General features: G+C 49.7%; 1 protein-coding gene across 1 annotated transcript in view; it reads right to left on the bottom strand.

Annotated features, from left to right (window-relative positions):
* The window catches only part of LOC309552761 (uncharacterized protein), a gene marked incomplete at its 3' end in the record, with an annotated part of 63,312 nt that overhangs the window by 10,931 nt on the left and 25,892 nt on the right, over positions 1-26,489 (bottom strand). Inside the window, exons 3-4 of the mRNA XM_082253676.1 lie at positions 22,378-22,551; positions 17,186-17,310 (exon numbers count right to left, since the gene is read on the bottom strand). Of these exons, the coding sequence (XP_082109802.1) occupies positions 17,186-17,310; positions 22,378-22,551 (299 nt within the window). The remainder of the gene's footprint in view (positions 1-17,185; positions 17,311-22,377; positions 22,552-26,489) is intronic.

The raw sequence follows: 26,489 nt of genomic DNA, 5'->3' as shown, positions 1-26,489 counted from the left end.
ATGCCAGGAATTCCCCTCCCTGCAGGGAGGTTACGACTGAACGAATTGATTCCATGCGAAACGAACGAACGAACGAACGTTCAGAAACTGATTCAGTGCCTTGAGATCCAAAATAGGTCTCACATCCCCGTTTGGTTTGGGGACGATGAATAGGTTTGAGTAAAACCCCTGAAACCTTTAGTTCTCGGAACCTCGGTTATCACCCTCTGAGCTCTCAGCTGGTTCAATGCCTGAAAGAGAGCGCTTTCCTTTAGGGGATCTGTTGATATATTCTACCTTAAAAACCGAGGATGCGGGACACCTGGAATTCCAGCTTGTAGCCCTGTGAGATGGTGGAGACAACCCAATTGTCTTGGATCAGCTCCACCCATGCCCCTGAAAACCGCCGGAGTCTTACCCCCACCCAGGTGAGTGGGGGCGACCCTTCATTTAGAGGGCTTAGAGGAAGACTTAGCTGGTCTCTGGGCCCAGGATTTTTCTGACCTTGCCCTGAGGACTTGGGTCTGGATGCAGGCAGTTGAGGCCGTCGCCACTGCCTGGAACTGGAAGCACTGGTATTATGTGTGCTAGGGATCTTAAAGGAAGGGCGCCTGCTCTTCTTTTTTGCAGGTAGCAGCGTACCAGGGGCGGACTGATAACCTATGGGGCCCCCGGGCAATATGAGATCATGGGGCCCCCCTGTGTCCATGTCCATGAGTACACATGTTGCAGCAGGAGTTAAACCCCCTGTTGCTTTTGGTGGGTTATCGTGACCCATTCAAGTGAATGAGGCCCACTCAGCAAACACCCTGCAACCATGTGCAATGCACATAGTTTCAGCATGCTAGTGTGTGATTCAAGGAGTTGAAGCAGGTGATGAGGAGGCAATACAACGCCTTCTCATTGCCTACTTTAACCCTTTTTTTTTTTTGCTGTACTGCACAAGGTTGCACAGCCTTTGCAATGCAGCCCCATTCACTTGAATGAGTTATGCTTGGCAGGTGCTACATCTGCCAAGCGTGACAGGACATATAATTCCTGATGCGGATGCAACATGTGTACACCCCTGGCCCTTGCAGTTAAAGGGGGTGTGGTGGGGGTGAGTAAATACAGGGCTCAATTCTGAGGTTTTCCTGCCCCCAAACTGCAAATTTAAACAGGCCCTTGCTGTCCTGAACAACCTATCCCAGTTGGTGTTTAGGGGACCCCTTGAAAGAGGACAGAGAGGGACCCCTGAGATAAAGACAGAGAGTGACCCTTGGAATAATGACAGAGAGTAGCCCCTGGGATAAGAACAGAGAGGGACCCCTGGGATAAGGACAGAGAGGGGCCCCAGGGATGAGAGCAGAGAGGGTCCTGGAATGAGAACAGAGAGAGGGTCCTAATATGAGAGCAGAGAGGGGGTCCAGGGATGAGAGCAGAGAGGGGGTCCTGAGATGAGAGCAGAGAGGGGGTCCTGAGATGAGAACAGAGAGGGGGTCCTGAGATGAGAACAGAGAGGGGGTCCTGAGATGAGAACAGAGAGGGGGTCCTGAGATGAGAACAGAGAGGGGACACTGGAATGAGAGCTGAGAGAGACCCCTGGGATGAGAGCAGAGAGGGGGCCTTGGGATGAGAGCTGAGAGAGACCCCTGGGATGAGAGCAGAGAGGGGGTCCTGGGATGAGAGCATCGAGGGGGCCCTGGGATGAGAGCTGAGAGAGACCCCTGGGATGAGAGCAGAGAGAGACCCCTGGGATGAGAGCAGAGAGAGACCCCTGGGATGAGAGCAGAGAGAGACCCCTGGGATGAGAGCAGAGAGAGACCCCTGGGATGAGAGCAGAGAGGGGGTCCTGGGATGAGAGCAGAGAGGGGGCCATGGGATGAGAGCAGAGAGGGGGTCCTGGGATGAGAGCAGAGAGGGGGGTCCTGGGATGAGAGCAGAGAGGGGGGTCCTGGGATGAGAGCAGAGAGGGGGGTCCTGGGATGAGAGCAGAGAGGGGGTCCTGGGATGAGAGCTGAGAGAGACCCCTGGGATGAGAGCAGAGAGGGGGTCCTGGGATGAGAGCAGAGAGGGGGCCATGGGATGAGAGCAGAGAGGGGGTCCTGGGATGAGAGCAGAGAGGGGGCCATGGGATGAGAGCAGAGAGGGGGCCATGGGATGAGAGCAGAGAGGGGGCCCTGGGATGAGAGCAGAGAGGGGGTCCTGGGATGAGAGCAGAGAGGGGGTCCTGGGATGAGAACAGAGGGGGGGTCCTGAGATGAGAGCAGAGAGGGGACACTGGAATGAGAGCTGAGAGAGACCCCTGGGATGAGAGCAGAGAGGGGGCCTTGGGATGAGAGCTGAGAGAGACCCCTGGGATGAGAGCAGAGAGGGGGTCCTGGGATGAGAGCATCGAGGGGGCCCTGGGATGAGAGCTGAGAGAGACCCCTGGGATGAGAGCAGAGAGGGGGTCCTGGGATGAGAGCAGAGAGGGGGTCCTGGGATGAGAGCAGAGAGGGGGTCCTGGGATGAGAGCAGAGAGGGGGTCCTGGGATGAGAGCAGAGAGGGGGTCCTGGGATGAGAGCAGAGGGGGGGGTCCTGGGATGAGAGCAGAGAGGGGGGGTCCTGGGATGAGAGCAGAGAGGGGGGGTCCTGGGATGAGAGCAGAGAGGGGGGGGTCCTGGGATGAGAGCAGAGAGGGGGTCCTGGGATGAGAGCAGAGAGGGGGTCCTGGGATGAGAGCAGAGAGGGGGTCCTGGGATGAGAGCAGAGAGGGGGTCCTGGGATGAGAGCAGAGAGGGGGCCATGGGATGAGAGCAGAGAGGGGGCCATGGGATGAGAGCAGAGAGGGGGCCATGGGATGAGAGCAGAGAGGGGGCCATGGGATGAGAGCAGAGAGGGGGCCCTGGGATGAGAGCAGAGAGGGGGCCCTGGGATGAGAGCAGAGAGGGGGCCCTGGGATGAGAGCAGAGAGGGGGTCCTGGGATGAGAGCAGAGAGGGGGTCCTGGGATGAGGAGAGAGGGGGTCCTGGGATGAGGAGATACGGGTCCTGGGATGAAGAGATACGGGTCCTGGGATGAGGAGAGAGGGGGTCCTGGGATGAGGAGAGAGGGGGCCCTGGGATGAGGAGAGAGGGGGTCCTGGGATGAGAGCGGAGAGAGGGGGTCCTGGGATGAGGAGAGAGGGGGTCCTGGGATGAGGAGATACGGGTCCTGGGATGAGGAGATACGGGTCCTGGGATGAGGAGATACGGGTCCTGGGATGAGGAGAGAGGGGGTCCTGGGATGAGGAGAGAGGGGTCCTGGGATGAGGAGAGAGGGGTCCTGGGATGAGGAGAGAGGGGGTCCTGGGATGAGGAGAGAGGGGGCCCTGGGATGAGGAGAGAGGGGGTCCTGGGATGAGGAGAGAGGGGGCCCTGGGATGAGGAGAGAGGGGGTCCTGGGATGAGGAGAGAGGGGGTCCTGGGATGAGGAGAGAGGGGGTCCTGGGATGAGGAGAGAGGGGTCCTGGGATGAGGAGAGAGGGGTCCTGGGATGAGGAGAGAGGGGGTCCTGGGATGAGGAGAGAGGGGGCCCTGGGATGAGGAGAGAGGGGGTCCTGGGATGAGGAGAGAGGGGGTCCTGGGATGAGGAGAGAGGGGGTCCTGGGATGAGGAGAGAGGGGGTCCTGGGATGAGGAGAGAGGGGGTCCTGGGATGAGGAGAGAGGGGTCCTGGGATGAGGAGAGAGGGGGTCCTGGGATGAGGAGAGAGGGGTCCTGGGATGAGGAGAGAGGGGGCCCTGGGATGAGGAGAGAGGGGGTCCTGGGATGAGGAGAGAGGGGGTCCTGGGATGAGGAGAGGGGGGGTCCTGGGATGAGGAGAGAGGGGGCCCTGGGATGAGGAGAGAGGGGGCCCTGGGATGAGGAGAGGGGGGGTCCTGGGATGAGGAGAGAGGGGGCCCTGGGATGAGGAGAGAGGGGGTCCTGGGATGAGGAGAGAGGGGTCCTGGGATGAGGAGAGAGGGGGTCCTGGGATGAGGAGAGAGGGGTCCTGGGATGAGGAGAGAGGGGTCCTGGGATGAGGAGAGAGGGGGCGCTGGGATGAGGAGAGAGGGGGTCCTGGGATGAGGAGAGAGGGGGCCCTGGGATGAGGAGAGAGGGGGTCCTGGGATGAGGAGAGAGGGGGTCCTGGGATGAGGAGAGAGGGGGTCCTGGGATGAGGAGAGAGGGGTCCTGGGATGAGGAGAGAGGGGGTCCTGGGATGAGGAGAGAGGGGGCCCTGGGATGAGAGGGGGTCCTGGGATGAGAGCAGAGAGGGGGTCCTGGGATGAGAGCAGAGAGGGGGTCCTGGGATGAGAGCAGAGAGGGGGCCATGGGATGAGAGCAGAGAGGGGGCCATGGGATGAGAGCAGAGAGGGGGCCATGGGATGAGAGCAGAGAGGGGGCCATGGGATGAGAGCAGAGAGGGGGCCCTGGGATGAGAGCAGAGAGGGGGTCCTGGGATGAGAGCAGAGAGGGGGTCCTGGGATGAGGAGAGAGGGGGTCCTGGGATGAGGAGATACGGGTCCTGGGATGAAGAGATACGGGTCCTGGGATGAGGAGAGAGGGGGTCCTGGGATGAGGAGAGAGGGGGCCCTGGGATGAGGAGAGAGGGGGTCCTGGGATGAGAGCGGAGAGAGGGGGTCCTGGGATGAGGAGAGAGGGGGTCCTGGGATGAGGAGATACGGGTCCTGGGATGAGGAGATACGGGTCCTGGGATGAGGAGATACGGGTCCTGGGATGAGGAGAGAGGGGGTCCTGGGATGAGGAGAGAGGGGTCCTGGGATGAGGAGAGAGGGGTCCTGGGATGAGGAGAGAGGGGGTCCTGGGATGAGGAGAGAGGGGTCCTGGGATGAGGAGAGAGGGGTCCTGGGATGAGGAGAGAGGGGGCCCTGGGATGAGGAGAGAGGGGGTCCTGGGATGAGGAGAGAGGGGGCCCTGGGATGAGGAGAGAGGGGGTCCTGGGATGAGGAGAGAGGGGGTCCTGGGATGAGGAGAGAGGGGGTCCTGGGATGAGGAGAGAGGGGTCCTGGGATGAGGAGAGAGGGGTCCTGGGATGAGGAGAGAGGGGGTCCTGGGATGAGGAGAGAGGGGGCCCTGGGATGAGGAGAGAGGGGGTCCTGGGATGAGGAGAGAGGGGGTCCTGGGATGAGGAGAGAGGGGGTCCTGGGATGAGGAGAGAGGGGGTCCTGGGATGAGGAGAGAGGGGTCCTGGGATGAGGAGAGAGGGGGTCCTGGGATGAGGAGAGAGGGGTCCTGGGATGAGGAGAGAGGGGGTCCTGGGATGAGGAGAGAGGGGTCCTGGGATGAGGAGAGAGGGGGCCCTGGGATGAGGAGAGAGGGGGTCCTGGGATGAGGAGAGAGGGGGTCCTGGGATGAGGAGAGGGGGGGTCCTGGGATGAGGAGAGAGGGGGCCCTGGGATGAGGAGAGAGGGGGCCCTGGGATGAGGAGAGGGGGGGTCCTGGGATGAGGAGAGAGGGGGCCCTGGGATGAGGAGAGAGGGGGTCCTGGGATGAGGAGAGAGGGGTCCTGGGATGAGGAGAGAGGGGTCCTGGGATGAGGAGAGAGGGGGTCCTGGGATGAGGAGAGAGGGGTCCTGGGATGAGGAGAGAGGGGTCCTGGGATGAGGAGAGAGGGGGCGCTGGGATGAGGAGAGAGGGGGTCCTGGGATGAGGAGAGAGGGGGCCCTGGGATGAGGAGAGAGGGGGTCCTGGGATGAGGAGAGAGGGGGTCCTGGGATGAGGAGAGAGGGGGTCCTGGGATGAGGAGAGAGGGGGTCCTGGGATGAGGAGAGAGGGGTCCTGGGATGAGGAGAGAGGGGGTCCTGGGATGAGGAGAGAGGGGGCCCTGGGATGAGGAGAGAGGGGGTCCTGGGATGAGGAGAGAGGGGGTCCTGGGATGAGGAGAGAGGGGGTCCTGGGATGAGGAGAGAGGGGTCCTGGGATGAGGAGAGAGGGGGTCCTGGGATGAGGAGAGAGGGGTCCTGGGATGAGGAGAGAGGGGTCCTGGGATGAGGAGAGAGGGGGTCCTGGGATGAGGAGAGAGGGGTCCTGGGATGAGGAGAGAGGGGGTCCTGGGATGAGGAGAGAGGGGTCCTGGGATGAGGAGAGAGGGGGCCCTGGGATGAGGAGAGAGGGGGTCCTGGGATGAGGAGAGAGGGGGTCCTGGGATGAGGAGAGGGGGGGTCCTGGGATGAGGAGAGAGGGGGCCCTGGGATGAGGAGAGAGGGGGCCCTGGGATGAGGAGAGGGGGGGTCCTGGGATGAGGAGAGAGGGGGCCCTGGGATGAGGAGAGAGGGGGTCCTGGGATGAGGAGAGAGGGGTCCTGGGATGAGGAGAGAGGGGTCCTGGGATGAGGAGAGAGGGGGTCCTGGGATGAGGAGAGAGGGGTCCTGGGATGAGGAGAGAGGGGTCCTGGGATGAGGAGAGAGGGGGCCCTGGGATGAGGAGAGAGGGGGTCCTGGGATGAGGAGAGAGGGGGCCCTGGGATGAGGAGAGAGGGGGTCCTGGGATGAGGAGAGAGGGGGTCCTGGGATGAGGAGAGAGGGGGTCCTGGGATGAGGAGAGAGGGGTCCTGGGATGAGGAGAGAGGGGGTCCTGGGATGAGGAGAGAGGGGGCCCTGGGATGAGGAGAGAGGGGGTCCTGGGATGAGGAGAGAGGGGGTCCTGGGATGAGGAGAGAGGGGGTCCTGGGATGAGGAGAGAGGGGGTCCTGGGATGAGGAGAGAGGGGTCCTGGGATGAGGAGAGAGGGGGTCCTGGGATGAGGAGAGAGGGGTCCTGGGATGAGGAGAGAGGGGGTCCTGGGATGAGGAGAGAGGGGTCCTGGGATGAGGAGAGAGGGGGCCCTGGGATGAGGAGAGAGGGGGTCCTGGGATGAGGAGAGAGGGGGTCCTGGGATGAGGAGAGGGGGGGTCCTGGGATGAGGAGAGAGGGGGCCCTGGGATGAGGAGAGAGGGGGCCCTGGGATGAGGAGAGGGGGGGTCCTGGGATGAGGAGAGAGGGGGCCCTGGGATGAGGAGAGAGGGGGTCCTGGGATGAGGAGAGAGGGGGTCCTGGGATGAGGAGAGAGGGGTCCTGGGATGAGGAGAGAGGGGTCCTGGGATGAGGAGAGAGGGGGTCCTGGGATGAGGAGAGAGGGGGCCCTGGGATGAGGAGAGAGGGGGCCCTGGGATGAGGAGAGAGGGGGTCCTGGGATGAGGAGAGAGGGGGCCCTGGGATGAGGAGAGAGGGGTCCTGGGATGAGGAGAGAGGGGGTCCTGGGATGAGGAGAGAGGGGTCCTGGGATGAGGAGAGAGGGGGTCCTGGGATGAGGAGAGAGGGGGCCCTGGGATGAGGAGAGAGGGGGTCCTGGGATGAGGAGAGAGGGGGTCCTGGGATGAGGAGAGAGGGGGTCCTGGGATGAGGAGAGAGGGGGTCCTGGGATGAGGAGAGAGGGGTCCTGGGATGAGGAGAGAGGGGGTCCTGGGATGAGGAGAGAGGGGTCCTGGGATGAGGAGAGAGGGGGTCCTGGGATGAGGAGAGAGGGGTCCTGGGATGAGGAGAGAGGGGGCCCTGGGATGAGGAGAGAGGGGGTCCTGGGATGAGGAGAGAGGGGGTCCTGGGATGAGGAGAGGGGGGGTCCTGGGATGAGGAGAGAGGGGGCCCTGGGATGAGGAGAGAGGGGGCCCTGGGATGAGGAGAGGGGGGGTCCTGGGATGAGGAGAGAGGGGTCCTGGGATGAGAAGAGAGGGGTCCTGGGATGAGGAGAGAGGGGGTCCTGGGATGAGGAGAGAGGGGGCCCTGGGATGAGGAGAGAGGGGGCCCTGGGATGAGGAGAGAGGGGGTCCTGGGATGAGGAGAGAGGGGGTCCTGGGATGAGGAGAGGGGGGGTCCTGGGATGAGGAGAGAGGGGGCCCTGGGATGAGGAGAGGGGGGGTCCTGGGATGAGGAGAGGGGGGGTCCTGGGATGAGGAGAGGGGGGGTCCTGGGATGAGGAGAGAGGGGGTCTTGGGATGAGTGGCAATCTGCACCTCTTTGATTTGGGGAGAAGGGGCAGTAAGAGAACATGTGCTGGGGGTGCATTTGGAGGGGAGAGGTCAGAGTTGAAATCCCCTCACACCACCTCCTCACCTTCTAGCACAAGTCATCCCCCCTCCAAAAGCATCCCCCTAGCATATGCCCCCGCCCCCATCACTTCTCCATATGTGCATCCTTGTTATCTGTCCCCCTTCCGTATCCTTAAACTATGTACAGTACATACCTCAGATAATCAGTGCAGCTCTTGAAGTTAATGTCCCTCCTCCCGGGCTACTCCTCCTCCTCCTGTCTGTGTACTTCAGAGCCGTGGAGGAGGATCCTTGGTGAGCTCTGTGTACTGTGCAGGCATCAGTTGGGGGACAGATGCAAGTGTCAGCTGCTGCAGAGGGACGATCGCTGCGTGAGGGAGCCCAGGCACCCTCAAAGAGATGCAGGGAAGGTGTCCTGAGTGCCCACGCTAGTGTGTCTCTGTCAGGCCAGTTACCGGAGCTCAGTGCTGGAACTTGTTCTGGCACTGGGCTCCGGGATCATCACAGATGCTTTGGAAGGTAGGTGCCAGGAGCCTTTCATGGGGCCCCCTACTAGCCCCGGGCCCTCGGGCAGTGCCCGAGTGCCCTAATGGTCAGTCCGCCCCTGCAGCGTACACTTCCCTCCCGAGATATTTTGGATATACCTATCCAGATCATCACCAAAAAGGCATTCTCCTTTGAAGGGGAAGCTAGCAAGTAATTTTTTACATGGTAATTCCACAGACCAGCTCTTTAACCATAGGATTCTGCGCATATGGACTGTCATTAGTGCAAACCGTGACATTTGCCTTATGGAGTCCGTAAGAGCATCTACTGCGAAACACAAAGTGCGAGGTAGATCTGACAGATCTTCCACAGACTCCCCTTGAGAGGGAACTGTCTTGAATACTTGCTTTATGCGGTCTTTCAAAGACTGACACACTCCTATGGCTGCTACTGCTGGTTGTACTGCAGAACCTGCAACCGCAAAGGAGGCTTTCAGTAAAGATTCCAGCTTTTTATCTACTGGATCTTTAAAAACCTGGGCATTATCCACAGGACAGGTTAAATTCTGGTTAACCGAAGAAATGGCTGCATCCACAGAGGGAATATTCCATTTCTTAGAAAACTTATCCTCCATAGGATACAATAATGAAAACCTTTTAGGAGGAACAAACATTCTATCTGGATGATCCCAGTCACTATACACTTCTTGTTCCAAGAGTGGATGCATGGGAAAAGACCGAGGACTCTGAGCAGGGCGCAGTGAGCCAAGGGAGGAAAAGGAGCTCTCAGTTGACTCCAGGGGTGGAAATTTAAACTCAGCCCTGACCATCTCAGCAAGAGACTGGATAAACAATCTTTGGGATTGAGAGGCTGATAGAGATTCCTCAGATTCGGACTCCCCAGAAGTGGAAATTTCAGCTTGACCATCTATAGGGTCATCTTCAGCTTCATCTTCCACATCCTCCACATTCTCTGCCCAATCCTGAAATGATTCAGGGGGCGGCTCAGGAGAGAGCGATCTAACTCGTTTCTTTCCTCCATGAGGTGCTGCAAGCATGTCAGCAATCCTGCCCTCTAGGCTGGCTATTGGCGATGCCAAATCGTCCTTGGTAACATAGGCTGTGGCAGAAGTACATGAAGTAGCTACTACGCCTGACAACCGTGATGGCTCAGTTTGGCTATTTGCCTCTGGCCTACCAGGAGGAGTAGACACAGTGGTAGCACGACTAGGGCGTTCAGGGCCTGACGGTGGCATCACAGTGCCTTTTCCAACTGTGCTCCCTCCAGCCCTTTTTCGGGCAGACATTGCTTTATAGCACGACAATACTTGAGGTACTACCTTTGAAATGTACTCAAGGTTTGTGCTAAGCTTATTCAGCCTAATGCACACAACACTGAATTACCAAAGATACAGGACCTATTAGTGCCAGTAACATACACCCACAGTGACTCACGCAACCCAGCTGCTGCTGCTCTGTGTCCTCTTTCAGCCTGCAGAGGCTATTGTGTTGGAAACCGCTCTTTGCAGAACGTGCCCTTTTATGCATGCGTGGCGTTCGCGCGCATGCCAAACCGCAATCAGACCATGCCTATCACGTGGCAAACGTTTATATTTAAATGCGGGATTTTTCACGCATGCTAACGCACAAACGCCATGTTCACACGGCATGCGATGCAGCTGAGGCTACCATGCGAACGCATATGGGCCAGGACTGACCCAAATGAATGGGGAAAGAGAGCAGTTTAGGCTGATTCAGTTTGCTTTAAACATGCTTTAACCACTTAAGCCCCGGAAGATTTTACCACCTTCCTGACCAGGGCCTATTTTGCGATTCGGCACTGAGTGACTTTAACGGACAATTGCGCAGTCGTGCAACACTGTACCTAAACGAATTTGATGTTCTTTTTTTCCCCACAAGCAGAGCTTTCTTTTGGTGGTATTTGATCACCTGATCGATTTTTACTTTTTGCGCTATAAACAAAAAAAGAGCGTCAATTTTGCAAAAATAACAATATTTTTCACATTTTTTTTATATGAAATTCCCCAAAAAAATTTAAAAATCAAAATTTTTTTAACATTTTTAGGCCAATTTGTTTTATGCTACATATGTTTGGTAAAAAAAAAAATCGCAAAAAAGCATATTTTGATTGGTTTGCGCAAAAGTTATTGCGTTTACTAACGAAGGGAAAGATTTCTGTCATTTTTGGTGTTTTTTTTTAAATGCGTAATGGCGGCGATCTGCGATTTTTTTTGCGGTACTGCGACATTGCGGCGGACAGATCGGACCCTTGACTGACATTTTTGACACTTTTGGGGTTACCAGTGACATTACTACAGTAATCAGTGCTATACATATGCACTGTTACTGCAAAATGACACTGGCAGGAAAGGGGTTAACTTTATTGGGGAAGGAGGGGTTAAGTGTGTCCCAAGGGGCGTGCTTCTAACTGTGATTGGACATGGCTACTGGTGTAGGAACAGTGATCAAGGGTCCTACATAGTAGAACCGTATGATCACTATTCATACACAGAGGAGAATGACAGGCGGCTTGTTTACATTAGCCGCCTGCCTTTCTCCCTTCACGGCGGACAATCGCGAGTGACATCGGGTCCGCCGGTCACACACACGGACTTCCCAGGGAACAAGCCGGGGCAGGCGCGCGCTCGTCCGCCTCTGTGGGCACGCGCTCGCCCGCTATTGGCTCACAAGCAAGTGACAGGCTAGTGACGTACCGGTACGCCACTTTGCCTGGCCGGGGCTGACCGCCGCAGTATATGTACTCGCGGCGGTCGGCAACCGGTTAAACATAATTTGCACCCACCTGCCTCAATGTCCTGCAAAGGCAATCATTCAAATGCTTATGTGCCAGGATTTAACACACAGAGGAAGCAAACAGCATGCTGAGTTTTGTTAGTCACAGCTGAAGTTTAATTAGTTAATCAGCTTCAGGGTAGAAACAACACAGTGTAATCATATGGTATAAGCAAGTTTTACTTTGCATAATCTGCTGCAATGTGAATACAAGCAGTAATACACTTGGCACAAGTCTCTGTAATCTTAATAAGGGTAACAGTGCATAAAATATTTACATTTTTGCAATCTTCAACCATTAACGGTTCCTTGGTTGCTGTGTAAATATTTAAAATGGACTCACCAGTCCTCGCTGCCGGAAACTGCTAAAGCAAGTTTTTCAACCTTCACTACTCACGATGAGCATAGCCTTAAAGACCTTCAAGGACAGGGTCCCCTATATTTGAGGGGCCACAACCTTGGACCTGTAGAGCACCCTGCACGGAGCGCCTTTGGGGTTTGGTATTCCAAGGTTTCGGATCTCAGGGTCCAGTGCCTAAAAAGGACAGCATTACAGGGAAAACCTTGTATCTGCTTCCCGAGGCTCGGGTACCATCTTTTTAGTCCATTGACTGTTATTCGATGGATCCGATAGCTAACCCCTTAGATTCAGTGATCTTTGATTGGGGTATCATAGCATAATCTTCTTTCTTCTTCTTTGAAACATAACAAACATGTGGAGCTCCTCTCCACAGTGACCTTCACCTTTTAGACACTGGCGAAAAAACTGAGGTACTTCCTGTGTGGGAGGGGCTATATAGGGGGGTCATCAATTCTGATTGGTTGCCAGTGTCCTTCACCTGTAGGTGGCCTATATAACCCATATGTTATAATTATGGCTCTGTGACCCGTGATGTACGAAAATAAATCACATGTACATAAGTATTCACAGCCTTTGCCATGGCACTCACAGTTGAGCTAAGGTGCATCCTGTTTCCACTAATCATCCTAGAAATGTTTCTACAACTTGATTGGAGTCTGCCTGTGGTAAATTCAGTTGCTTGGACATGATGTGGAAAAGCACACACCTGTCTATATATCAGAGCTCAAACCAATCCATAAATTGCATGGAATTGTCTGTAGACCTCACAGATCTGGGGAAGGGTAGCGAAAAATTTCTGCAGCATTGAAGGTCCCAATGAGCACAGTGGCCTCCATCATCCATAAATATACGTTTAGAACCACCAGGACTCTTCCTAGAGCGGGACGCCCTGCCAAACTGAGTGATCAGGGGAGAAGGGCCTTAGCCAGGGAGGTGACCAAAACCTGATGGTCACTCTGACAGAGATCCAGCATTTCTCTGTGGACAGCGGAGAACTTTCTAGAGGAACAACCATCTCTGCAGCACTCCACCAATCAGTCCCGTATGGTAGAGTTGCCAGATAGAAGCCACTCCTCAGTAAAAGGCACATGACAGCCTGCCAAGAGTTTGCTAAAAGGCACCTGAAGGACTCTCCGACCATGAGAAACAAAATTCTCTGGTCTGATAAAACAAAGATTGAACTCTTCCGTCATGTCTGAAGGAAACTAGGCACCGCTTATCATCTGACCAATACCATCCCTACAGTGAAGCATGGTAGTGGCAGCATCCTGCTGTGGGGATGGTTTTCAGCGGCAGGAACTGGGAGACTAGTCAGGATCAAGGGAAAGATAAATGCAGCAATATACAGAGACATCCTTGATGAAAACTTGCTCCAAAGCGCTCTGGACCTCAGAGTGGAGCGAAGGTTCATCCTCCAACAGGACAATGACCCTAAGCACACAGCCAAGATCACAAAGGAGTGGCTAAGGGACAACTCTGTGAATGTCCTTGAGTGGCCCAGCCAGAGCCCAGACTTGAACTACATTGAAAATGGCTGTGCACCGACGCTCCCCATCCAACCTGATGGAGCTTGAGAGGTCCTGCAAAGAAGAATGGGAGAAACTGCCTAGAAATAGGTGTGCCAAGCTTGTAGCATCATACTCAAAAAGACTTGAGGCTGTAATTGGTGCCAAAGGTGCTTCAACAGAGTATTGAGCAAAGGCTGTGAATACTTATGTACATGTGATTTTTTCATTTTGTATTTTAAATAAATTTGCAAAGATTTCATAAAAACTTCTTTCACATTGTCATTATGGGGTATTGTTTGTAAAATTTTGAGGAAAATAATGAATTTAATCCATTTTGGAATAAGGCTGTAACATAACAAAATGTGGAAAAAGTGAAACGCTGTGCATACTTTCCGGATGCACTGTAACTAGGTGGATGCAGCATCGATCCAATGCTGCATCTTGCCCCCGCCAGCTCTAAGACTGAGAACAGAGTGATCAAACACCACTGAGCACTCAGTTCTCAGTGCTCCATGAGAAGAAAGAACTGGTGACTGTTTGTCACTGGCTCTCTGCTCTGCCCCCCCTCCTCCCTGCACTCACTGGAGTGCTGGCCTGTGGAGGGGCAAAAGCGGAAGAGGCTTGATCGGGCTCTCAGAGGTTTACTGAGAGGCTTAGCCCGATGCCGGTCCAGGCATGTGTGTGGATCCTGACCATATGGTCGTGATCTTTCGCCAGCTTGGCCCGGTTCTGTGACATCAGCTGACAGGGGTCTTTAGCAGCTGAAAATGGGTCACAGGAGTACAGAAAGGACTGCACTCCTGTGTTTCACAGAAGAAATACAGCCAAACGAGCTTTGGCTGTACTCCTCCTTTAATAGATCAAAAGGGCATTCATCCGATGATTTACTTCACTGGTCAGTTAAAGATGCCGCTCACTGAGATGTTCAGACTACAAAAAAAGTACTAATGATAGTGTGGTGCAAACCCTTTATGAAAACTGATGTTTGCAAGGGACTTTCCAGTGTGGTGGCATCTCTGCTTTATATAAACTGCTAGTAATTTTGTCTGCTAAATTATCTCATAAGGTAGCCTAGGAAAAGGATTTAGCTATCAATATCGATGACAAGGATTGGAATAAATGGGTTTCTAGGATGTATAAGGGCATACTTAATGTCAACCTATGGAAGCAAACTTTAAAGTTCAGTCACGCTGGTACCTAGTGCCTGACAGACTGTCCAAGATGTACTCCAGCTCCTCTCTGTTATGTTTTTGAGGATGCGATCAGGTGGGAACTTTGATTCACACATAGTGGACTTGCCCCAAAGTTACTATGATAAATGTGGCCAAAAACATTCATTGCGACACTTTTCTAATTAATCTTACTCATTCCTTTTCTTTTTCTGCCTTCCTTACCCCTTTTGTTCTGTGCTTTTACCTTTTCCTATTACCTCCCTGAGTAGCAACATTCACCATATGTCATTATTCCCCAAGAAAGGGGGGACGGGGGGGTTCTTTGCTTTCTATCAGGTTGTGTTGAGACGTTCTGAAGAGAACTGGAGACTGTGGGCCTAATTTGCTATAATGCTACGTCGGCGTATCGGCGTACTTTTGTACTCTATGGCGAACTTGCCGTAAATACACAGCATTACCAAAATAACTATAACGATTGGGAAAGTGTAATCACGAATGCAAATGCACTATTGTCAATGTACGCCCGCGAGGGAGTAAAAAAGTAGCCGTGCTAAAAGTACCACTATTTTCCTGGAAATAATGTTTTGAGCTTGATAGCATGGGTGAAGTGGTTCTGAAAGATGTGGTATAAAGTTTGGACATGTTCTGCTTTGAAACTTTTTCAAAAAGTGATGTGGAAAAAGACATTTCAAGGAAAGTGTGAAAAATAAAAAATTCTCCCACAGCCTATGACTGTGGAGCAGCACATGTGCGCATGCTCAAAAAAAAATTCAAACCTACGCCTGGGAAATCGTAAGCTGCTGTTATAGTGAGTTAGCAAATTCGCCTACCCGATTATAAGTACGCAGCCGCAAAACATAGGCATAAGTGTAAAGAAAAGCAAGTGTCATCCATTCATCACAATTCTACAACTCTGTTATTGACACAAAAGTATACATTTTAATTGTGGTATGAATTGTTTAATTATTAAAGACAATTGTGTTTGCTGGCTTTTTATTTTGCTTCTTTTTCCTTTTTATGTTAAACAATGTTAGTAAGCTGCAATGTTTTCATGTGTTTTTGCAACAGGTATTACATTTTTGCTTGTAGAAGGGTTCCACCACCATTGCAAATTTTGCCATATGTGTTCCAAGGGGAAGGACAAGCAGCAGTCTTGTGAATTCCACACCAGCACCAATTGCAGCCTCTAAACAATAAAAAAAGCTGTCGGTGACGTCAGAAGGGGCGGGGTCACATGGTGGCGAAAAACGGATGGCCCCGCCCCTTATCTTTTTAGGCCAATTTGTTTTCTGCTACATATTTTTGGTAAAAAAAAAACGCAAAAAAAGCGCCTATTATTATTATTATAATAATATAATTATTGTTATTGCGTCTACAAACTAGCGGAAAGATTTGTCATTTTTTTTTTTTTTACTAGTAATGGCAGTGATCTGCGAATTTCAGCGGGACTGCGACATTGCGGCTGACAGATCGGACCCCTAACTGACATTTTTGACACTTTTGGGGGGGACCAGTGACATACTACAGTAATCAGTGCTAAGAAATGACACTGGCAGGGAAGGGGTTAACCTAGGGGTGATCAAAGGGTAAATGTGTGCCTAGGGGAGTGTTTACTAACTGTGGGGGGGGGGGCTTGTAAAATGATCATACAGACCTGTGATCCTATATAGAAGGATCACAGGCTCTCTCTGATCATTTCAGAGAGAAGAACGGTCAGCTGTGTTTACAACAGCTGACCGGTGTTCTCTTCCAGCGGGGAGAGATTGCGGATGCCCGGTGGCAATCGGTGCTGCTGGTCCCTTGGGTTGGCATCCCCGTTGCCTAGTGGGGGCGGGAGTGCGCCACCAGGAGGCACGTGACGGCCCCCAGGAGCGCTCCCGCGAATTGCTGTACAGGTACAGTGATTCGAGCAGCTGAACCAGCCTACCGCAGTATATATGCAGTGGGTGGTCGGCAACTGGTTAGTGCCGGTTCACACTTCCGCGTGTGCGGCGATCACATGTAATATCGGAGCGCACTGCTCCTTCATTACATGCGATCGGATGTGCAGTGCGAATTCAGCCATACACTTTGTATGGCTAAATTCGCACTGCATCCGCACAAAACTCGCACAGGAGGCATTTTTTCAGCCGCATCAGGATCGGATCGCACAGTGGTTCACACTTGTGCGATCCGATCCTGTGCGAACTGTCAGATTGCACTGCGATATGCGATCAAACTGGGGGTGTCGTTAACATTTCATTGACACCCCCAACGTATCGCATATGGAAGTGTGAACTGCCAGATGTGCGTTTGCGATGCAGGAACAGACTGCAAATTCGCAGCCTTCCCGCATCGCACAAGTGTGACCCGGCACTTAAACTAGCAGTCAGAAGCAGCAGTGCCTAAAGCCTTGTACACACGATCAGATTATCTGAATTTACGATAACAAATTTATAGCCTGCACATCCAGTTTTTGTCGTATGGAAATTCATAATCAGCTGTTCAAAGCACTATACTAACGATGCGAAAATCGGCAGATCGTTCATCGGACGAAATTTAACTTCCGAATTTCTTATCGTGTGTACGGGCCTTTAGATCTCATAATGAAGATATACAGCAATGAGGCTGTATGCACAGGCGTGCCTAGGCACACTTACATACTAGAAAGTGCGTTGCTATTTTTCATTGGGATTTTAATCAGGATACTGCTTGGCACAACTACTATTTCATAATGTTCTCTATAACATAGCAAATCTTCACCTTTTGAGTTCAGTTCCACTTTATGAAAAGCAGATGTTCGGCAGTTGGAATATGCAATCAATCTGTATTAATGGATAGACAAGACTGTGGACTCACCTCTAGTTTTAGTTGGCCATTATTGCAGGAGAGGTAAAGGTTTGTTCCATCGATTTTCAAAGTAATTGGCACTTTGTCTGTATTGGATTGTTGTTGTTGGCTATAAATTGTTATTTCAATATTTGCTAAATATGTAAAAAACAAACGCACAAAAATGTTAAATTCTTTATGATGTATATATTAGTATTAGTATTTGCAATTACTTTGGAGCATTTGTAACACAGTCAATGCTACTGTGAGCACCTGAAATTAAAAATGTGACATCATTGGCAAAGTGCATTAGAGATCTGTTGATTTTCAGTGTCCTATAACAGGGTGACAATGCTGTTTTTTCTGCAGTGAAATTAAAGACCAACTCCAGCTAAAATGTTAAAAAAAATCAATCCGTATATAAGAAAATACTCCTATTAGTAAAATCACATGACTAAATATAAAAATAATTCATACGTCCTACTTTACTACTGATAACATTCCCTCCATATATCTGTTCAGGAGTGCATTTTCTCGAGATTTCGAATCTTGAGTCTTTTGTACATAATCTAGACCAGCATTTTTCAACCAGGGTGCGTTCCAAACATTTTGTGTAGCGGTAATCTGATAGAACACCCAAGCGGACATCTTACTACTCCCAGCTATGTCTTGAATTTAAGAGTATTTTAGCAATAAAGTGAGCGTATATAAATAAATATAGTATATTGATATCTGTGTTGCTGCATGGATGTTTAATTTTGAAAGTGTAAAGGTTTATCACTGAGCAGTGCGGGGTGTACCAACATGGCCTCCGCCACCTTCCTACTGCTGCCATCCAGCATCTTTCAAAATGTTACTACAAAACAGCATCACAGATGTTAATATATTATATTTCTTTATATCTGCTCACTTTAATGCTAAAATTACTCTGAAATTCAAGACGTAACTGGGTGTAGTAAGCTGTTCACATGGGTGTCCCATCAGATTACTGCTACCTGTCATGGAACGCACAGCGCATGCGCAGTAAGTGTTTTTTGTCAGAACGTCACAATCTGATGGGTAGCGCTAATATGATAAAACACTGGCAGCTGCCCCTGGCTGCTCACAAACTCTTGTGTGAATATAGCCTTAAAGGTATTGTAAAGTCTCAGAGGTTTTCATCTTAATACATTCTTAATACATTAATGTGAAAAACCTTTTTTGCTGCAGGGACAGAGGGGGGAGAAGACAGGGACAGAGGGGGGGGGGGAGATGATGGGGACAGAGGGGGGGAGATGACAGGGACAGAGGGGGGGATGACAGGGACAGAGGGGGGAGATGACAGGGACAGAGGGGGGAGATGACAGGGACAGAGGGGGGGGGGGTGACCGAGGGAGGGGGGACACAGGGACAGAGGGGGGAGATGACAGGGACAGGGGGGATGACAGGGACACAGGGGGGAGATAACAGGGACAGAGGGGGGAGATGACAGGGACAGGGGGGATGACATGGACAGAGGGGGGAGATGACAGGGACAGAGGGGGGAGATGACAGGGACAGAGGGGAGGGGGATGACAGGGACAGAGGGAGGAGAACACAGGGACAGAGGGGGAGATGACAGGGACAGAGGGGGGAGATGACAGGGACAGAGGGGGGAGATGACAGGGACAGAGGGGGGAGATGACAGGGGGGATGACAGGGACAGAGGGGGGAGATGACAGAGGGGGGGGGTGGCAGGGACAGGGGGGGGGGGTGACAGGGACGGGGGGATGACAGGGACAGAGGGGGGTGATGACAGGGACAGAGGGGATGGCAGGAACAGAGGGGGTGGTGACAGGGACAGGGGATGACAGGGAAAGGGGGATTACAGAGGGGGGATGACAGAGACAGGGGGGATGACAGGGAGAGAGGGGGGTGATGACAGGGAAAGAGGGGGGGGTGACAGGGACAGAGGAGGGGGATGACAGGGACAGGGGGGATGATAGGGACTGAGGGGGGGATGACAGGGATGGGGGGGTGACAGGGACAGAGGGGGGGGTGACAGGGTAGGGAGGAGTAAGCCCGGTCACAGTGCTCATCTTACTCACTCAGTTCACCATGTAGCTACTGGCTGCTTAAATGAAACTTTTCCTGGGCGGGCACAGGGAGAGAGAGGGGGGCGGGAGAAGGCAGAGTAGATGCAGCCTCTCCCATTCCTGGAGGGGGGGGCTACTCACTGGGCTACAGTGAATCACACACACACAGCCTTGTGACAGGGGGAGGGGCAGGCTGAACAGAGGAGCTACACATTCCCTATACAGCACAGCCCTGTGCTTACTCGCCCTCCTCATCATTCCACTCGCAAAATGCGAGCAGGCAGGTAAACACCTGGAAGATTATTTTTTTAGGTTAACAAACGCTTTAAAAATAAATTCTGCCATTTCCCCTTTAAAAATACTCACAAGTCGCGGTGACTGACGTCGCCTTCCCGAAAAAGGGCGGAGCATGGGTGACCTTAAAATTATGTCTCCCCCTGAAACAAGTTCTGCGGATGCCCATGCACGAACATGATCATCTACAACTCCAACACTGCTACCTCAGCTGCTACTTTGATCCTCTTTCGCTCGCAGAGCTGAATCATCCCTCACATCCCTCACATCCCTATGATTTGCTTATCCACCTGGCTAACGGCATTATCTGTCCAAACATGTGGGCAACTGTGATATCGGTTCCCTCACTAAAATTATTCCTCAAAGACGTCACTTTGTAACCAAATTCGCTTAATCATATTGTGAACTATCAGCGCTATCGGCTTTGGATGAGGTGAATGGTTCCTTAAAGCGGTTGAATACTCAGTAAAAAAAAAAAAAAAAAAAACCTGCAGGACAAAGGCATAATGAGCTAGTATTCATCGCATACTAACTCATTATGAAATACTTACCTTAAAACTAAGCCCCGACAAGGTCGCCTGGACAACGCTAAGGGCGCTGTCATGTTGCCTCGGCGTCTCTTCCTGGTTCTGTGAGTGGCCGGAGCCGTCACTCCCACGCATGGACCGGCAAAGAGCTCTGAAGGTCCGCCGGACCTTCAGAGTGCATGCGCTGCTGATGTCAGCGGCTGCATGCAGGGCGAATATCTCCTAAACCGTGCCAGTTTAGGAGATATTAATTGTACCTACAGGTAAGCCTTATTATAGGCTTTCCTGTAGGTAAAAGTCAATTAGCGGAGTATACTACCACTAACAGCCAGACAGTACTGTATCATCATTGTGACAATTGCAGGGGGTTTCCTGCTTCAGAATCGATACATTGTTATCAATAACTTCAGTATGGTTTAAGCATGTCATCTTCCAGGTGATTACAACTCTTCTGTAAACATATGCAGGATTATAGTGATGCAGCAGAGGTAGTTGTTCCCTGGAATGACGACCCAGCAGGTCGTCATTCAAGCAGCCATATTAGCAGGTCATGCACTTAGAGTCCAGATTCTATTGTTTTTAATTTGACAACGTTGTCGTGTGTCTGGTGTAGGTGGTGCGATTAATACATATCATGTATCATACATTCTGTAATTTTTACATTCAATAAACCTTATTTTAGTCACACTACATGGACCTAACAGTGCCGTCTTTTTGTATTGTTCCTTCCATACTAATCTTTTTTTCTATATGTTCCACAAGGCACACCTATATAGGTTCCACATAGTACCCAACCTATATAGGTGAGTTAGTGGACTAGGCTGGTATGCTGTACTACATACACACCTCTTGGCTCTGTGTAGCAGGTATCTGCTACCTTATTATTTTTTACATGGTCATGAATTCACTGCAACTTAACATTTAGAGCCCATTTTCAGGAAAAGTAAAAGATTTTTGGGGGGCTGTCTCCTCACTGCAAGGGTTAAAGAATATATATATATATATATATATATATATATATATACTCAACATTTTATATTCCTGATATGTGCCTGCTGTACTATGTTCTTGTATGAAAAAGTATCCTGTCCTCTTTGTATTACTTCCTTTTTGTGAAATCCCTGGTGTTCCTGCCTTTCCTATTAAAAACTGACCACTCTATGCAAGAGAGCACAGTGTGGCCAGTTCTCTAGCTCTACTGGGAACTCAACCTGCTCTCCTCCAATGATCAGACTTGTCCTGACATGCCTGCCCTGCACAGCCATTCACTGGGAAAACCAGTGTACTGATTTTTTCCTCTCACAGCTCTCTAAGCTCGTTATGCAGCTGAGAACAGAGAGAATGTGATCACCTATAAAAAAATATATACATATTTATAATGTTTTACACATATATTTACATACACATGTTTTGCCTTTCATTTCTATTTTAAACTGAATGGGTTCTTTTTCAAGGTGATTGTTTACATATACTTTAACCACTTGACTTCTGGAAGATTTACCCACTTCATGACCAGGCCATTTTTTGCGATACTGCACTATGTTACTTTAACTGACAATTGCGTGGTCGTGCGATGCTGTACCAAAAAAAAATGTATGTCCTTTTTTTCCCACAGCTCTCTTTTGGTGAGATTTGATGACCTCTACGTTTTTTATTTTTTTGCGCTATAAACAAAAAAATACCAACAATTTTAAATAGAAAAAAGAACGATATTTTTTACTTTCTGCTATAAAACATATCCGATAAAAAAAAAATAAAAAAAAAAACAAATTTCTTCATAAATTTAGGCCAATATGTATTCTGCTACATATTTTTGGTTAAAAAAAAAATCCTAATAAGCATATTTTGATTGGTTTGCAAAAAAGTTATAGCATCTACAAACTATGGGATATTTTTATTTGATTTCTTTATTTATTTTTTACTAGTAATGGTGGCGATCAGCGACTCATAGCGTGACTGCAATATTGCTGCGGACATTCTGACACTAACTGATGCTTCTTGAGGACCAGTGACACTAATACAGTGATCAGTGCTAAAAAAAATATGGACTGTCACGGCACTAATGACACTGGCTAGGAAGGGGTTAACAGGGTTAACTGTGTGCCTAGCCTGTGTTTTACTAGACTGTGAGAGGTGCTTTTACTAGGGGAAGAGATGGATCCTACTCCTTGCTTTGTAGCAACACAGGATCCATGCCTTCCCTCCTGTCAGAACGGCAATCTGCTTTGCTTACATAGGTAGACCACGGTTCTACCTCTCTGCTGGATGCGCCTTACCCGGAAGAGCCAGATCACGTATAGATATAAATATCGTACTTTAAAGCAAATAAAAGAAAAAAGAAACTGACCTGCTTCATCTGAATTTTGTCTCGGCATGGCCTGTAGTGATCCACGTTTATAAAATATCCATTTGTTTCTCTTATCACGAATTTGAGATTTTTTACTGGCTCTTTTTTGAAAGATTTGCTCTCCACGTGAGATAGACTCTTCTTCATCTTCGTTGGGCCTAAAATATCTCCTATCTAAATTGAAATGAGCAAGAAATATTGGTCATATAGGTAAATATTCTCTTAATACATATTGTGCATGTGTAGCACCCTCCTAGGTAGGTGCTAGTGAGAGAGTATAGTTTTTTGGCTCTGTCTACTGCAGGCAAATCTATATTGCACTTTGCTTACCAGAGAGCAGGATCTGTTAGTGAGGTCTGCTCATTGTGCTCAGTGTGTAATTCATTGTGTCTAGAGAGTGTTTCACACTGGTCCAATAGGGAGGCATGTTGGACAGTGGGAGGAAACCTGACAAATGGATGCATAGGCTTTGATACAGTCCTGGTGATTGGCAGAGGCGGGTCGCCTCAGTGCATTCTGGGATACTGTATAAAAGCCAGGAGCACATGTGCTGTGGGGTATTTGGCTGGAGAACAGAGTCCCGGAGGGAAGGGGGCGGCTGCCTCCTCCTCTGTAGCAGTGGCACATGGTCACAGGAGGTAATCCCGAGGGCCAGAGGAATGGAGCATAAGCCAGAGGTCCAGGAGAGCTGACTGGAGGGGAGACACTGGAGACCCTGGAAAAGCAGTATCGTGAGTACAGGGGCTCGTGTCAAGAGGCCTGACCTGAGGGGGCCACCCCAGGAGTAGGATAGTCAGTGGACGGGTGTTGGCAGTCAAGAGAGAGGAGGAGTGTCCTGAGGATAACATATAGTTCATCAAGTTGTCTTGAGAAAGAGACTCAAAACTAGATTCACCTCAGTGGCAGGGTGAATCAACAGCCTGGCTGTACCTAAAGATAGAGGTCCTCCAACATTGTGCATAATTAATTCAAAGTATCCCACTATTCCCTTCTCCCATTCCTAATTAATAATAAAACACAAAAACAACTACATACCCCTGGACTGGTTATTGGAGCGAGCCGAGGAGGAAAAGTGAGAGACTGTGCAAATCAATGTTGCTAATGGTAACTCTGGGGGGGGGGACCCGTAAGTGTGGAATCTGGCAGTCCTCAAGGGGGCAGTGCTACACATGCAATAGTTAAAGTACTCTTATTCTCTACTCTAGTTGTTTATTAATTCCACATTATGATGGCCCATTTTTAGTAACAAACTGAAAAATCTAAATAATTTTGAACGTTTTTCAAAATCCAACAGGAATCTGCTTCAAATGGAGCCCTTGCAAATATTATGATGATGATACCCATCATTTGAGAAAAAAAAAACAGTAATAATCATGACACTTTAAAGGATAAGTCTACATTAAAACTAAAATACCCCGAATCTATAGATCTCCAAGTTCTAACACATGCCTATCTAGCCCTGTAAAGAAGAAATCAGTATACTTACCTTTTTTGAAGCCTTTCTGACCCGATCTCCAGCAGCGGAAACTCTGCAGAGGACACGGCCGACAACGGCTGTGAAATGAATGGGAAGTGACGTCACCCATAGACTTACTATGGGGCTTCTATTGTCGGCTGTGTCCTCTGCACCCGCCTCCACAGCGAAGCCACAGCTGACAGCTCAGCGCGGAATTGTGTCGGATCGGCTTCAAAAAAGGTAAGTGTACTGATTTTTTCTTTACAGGGCTAGATAGGTTAGTGTTAGAACGTGGAGATCTATAGATGCAGGGATTTTAGTTTTAGGTTGGACTTATCTGTTAAAGCTGAACTGTAGGCAGATACTGTATAATAGACACAATTTAACACAGCTCGGTAATAATTCTTTTTTTTTAATGGAATTTTAATACCTGAATTTGACTTGGTTTTAGCCTCTTACAGTCCATGTACAAAGCTCAGGCTGAGGGAGAGAGATGTAGCACAAGGAGCCAATCAGTTAGGCTACAGGTCAAGGTGCATACTCATAGGAGAAAAGAGCAGAGTGGAAGAGAGGTAAGCTTATCAGTATGCTGCTTCTCCTTTCACTGTCCAGTCACAGGCTGGGGGGTGGGGAGGAGACCTAAAAGTGTTAGTGAACAGCAGCATATATAAATCAGGTCTCCTGTACTGCTGAGTTGGATTGTACTTTACAGTAAAGAAAGCTGCCATCTCGACCTCTCTTTGATCTGCAGTTGTCATGATGCTGCACATGTGATCAGTTATAACACCAGTCATTTCATGGCTTGACAGTTTGGTTGAGAGCTCACATAAGCATACCAGAAACTTTAACAGTTATAATTGACAATTGACAGAATTACTTGAATGTAACTGTTTTAAGAAACAGTTAAAATCAGTGGGGGGTTTTTTTGAGGAAAGAAAGAAGCTTACTCATTTCACTAGGATCCCCATCACTAAAGCAATAAAACAACTTTTTATCCTAAAGCTTTTTAAGTCTGTGTTGGATATTTCCTCTGACTTCCTGTCCCAATAACATCAGTATCCCCAGAACAGGAAGTGAGGGGAAATTCATTTAAGGGGGGGTCACAGACAGCATAATGCCTGGTAGAAGTTCTATGCCTTCCTCACTTTGTCCAAAACAAGAATGTCATTAACTAACCAATAATATGTTTGAATGTGCTATAATTTAAAAATACCCAAGTGAATTGATAAATAATACAAATAAAAATACTCAATGTGCAATGTAAAATAATGATAAAACCTTATCAAGGTGTCCTCTGTCATGCAATCCATTAAGTGCAATACAATTCATATTGTGCAATAAAGTTCATCCATCAGTGTCCAGATCGTATAATTCAAATGCATATAGCGTCCTGTGCAAAATGTGTGCATTATATCCTGTGTCAAACACACATAAAGGGCAATAGTACTTCCAAAATAAAGTGTCCACAAAGGATATCCTTCTCATTGCTTCCTCACTACACCCAGTGTCCTCCAACTGTCACATCAACCACTCAACAGGATTAATAATCCATCAGGCTTTACTCAATAAAAAAAACAACCAATTCCTTTTCAGTATCCACAGGGTTAACATCACATAATCTTCAACACAGTGTTCAATTATCTTCTTTCCTCCCAGAGACCATATATAAAGGGATAAAAGGCGCTGATAGTGTAAAATCCTCTTTTAATAAGAATAAAATACAGTCATGCACTTACATAAATTAGTGCCTATTTCCCAAAAAGGAATACACGCGTGATTCTCAGTGGCATTGCTGGCTCCAGCCACCAATCTCAGGTTGCGAGTGGACAAGCACAAACAGAAAGACGTCCCTCCAGACAAGCCCAACCCTACGCGTTTTAACATGATGTTTTCATCAGGGACAGAATGGAGGTGGCTCATCCCCTGTCTCATATTTTTATTCAGTTTACATGTATTACAATTGCAGCACAATAAAATCATTCAATACAGCAACAGCCTATCTACACAAAGTATATCCTACCTAAATCTGTTAAAACTCCTCTCTTCTCTTGCTAGCAAAAATCATGACATATCCTTCTAAGGGAAATACTACCTATCTAAAAATTGTCCTAAGAATTAATATGAACCTAAAAACTATAAAAAAATATATGCTCTCATCTACTCCAATATATTACTAAACAAAGTAATAAATATTGAAACGCTAAATGATCTCTAAAAATTACTTCAAAAACAATTAAAATCAATGTCGGTGTTCATAGCCAGGTTGTAGTGTTTCTATTTCATAAATCCACTTAAGCCCCGTACACACGTACCGATCGTCGGCGAACGATCGGCCGTCTTTTGTCCAGGGCTGTCGGTGTCTGTTGAAAAGTGCAAAAGACTGCACAAGAATTTTGTCCGCCGACTATAGCCGACTGCAGAAGTGATGTCATGTAATGGTTAACTTTCCCTGTGTTTTCCTTTTCTGAGCATGCCCAGTCTTGCAAATCTGCGGTCTGTCGGCCGAAATCTGTACTGACTGGCGAACAATCGGCCGCTCTGGTGTCGGCATACAAAAATTTTAATGCTTGCATGACAGATTCTTTTCGGCCGAATGTGCGCTGTCGGCTGTCAGAGGCATCATACTAACAAGCCTACAATCGGCAGATCGGTCGTC

Source organism: Pelophylax lessonae (assembly GCF_965119305.1).
Source record: "Pelophylax lessonae genome assembly, chromosome: 4".
Taxonomy (NCBI): Eukaryota; Metazoa; Chordata; class Amphibia; order Anura; family Ranidae; genus Pelophylax; species Pelophylax lessonae.
This window is presented reverse-complemented; position numbering and strand designations above follow the sequence as displayed.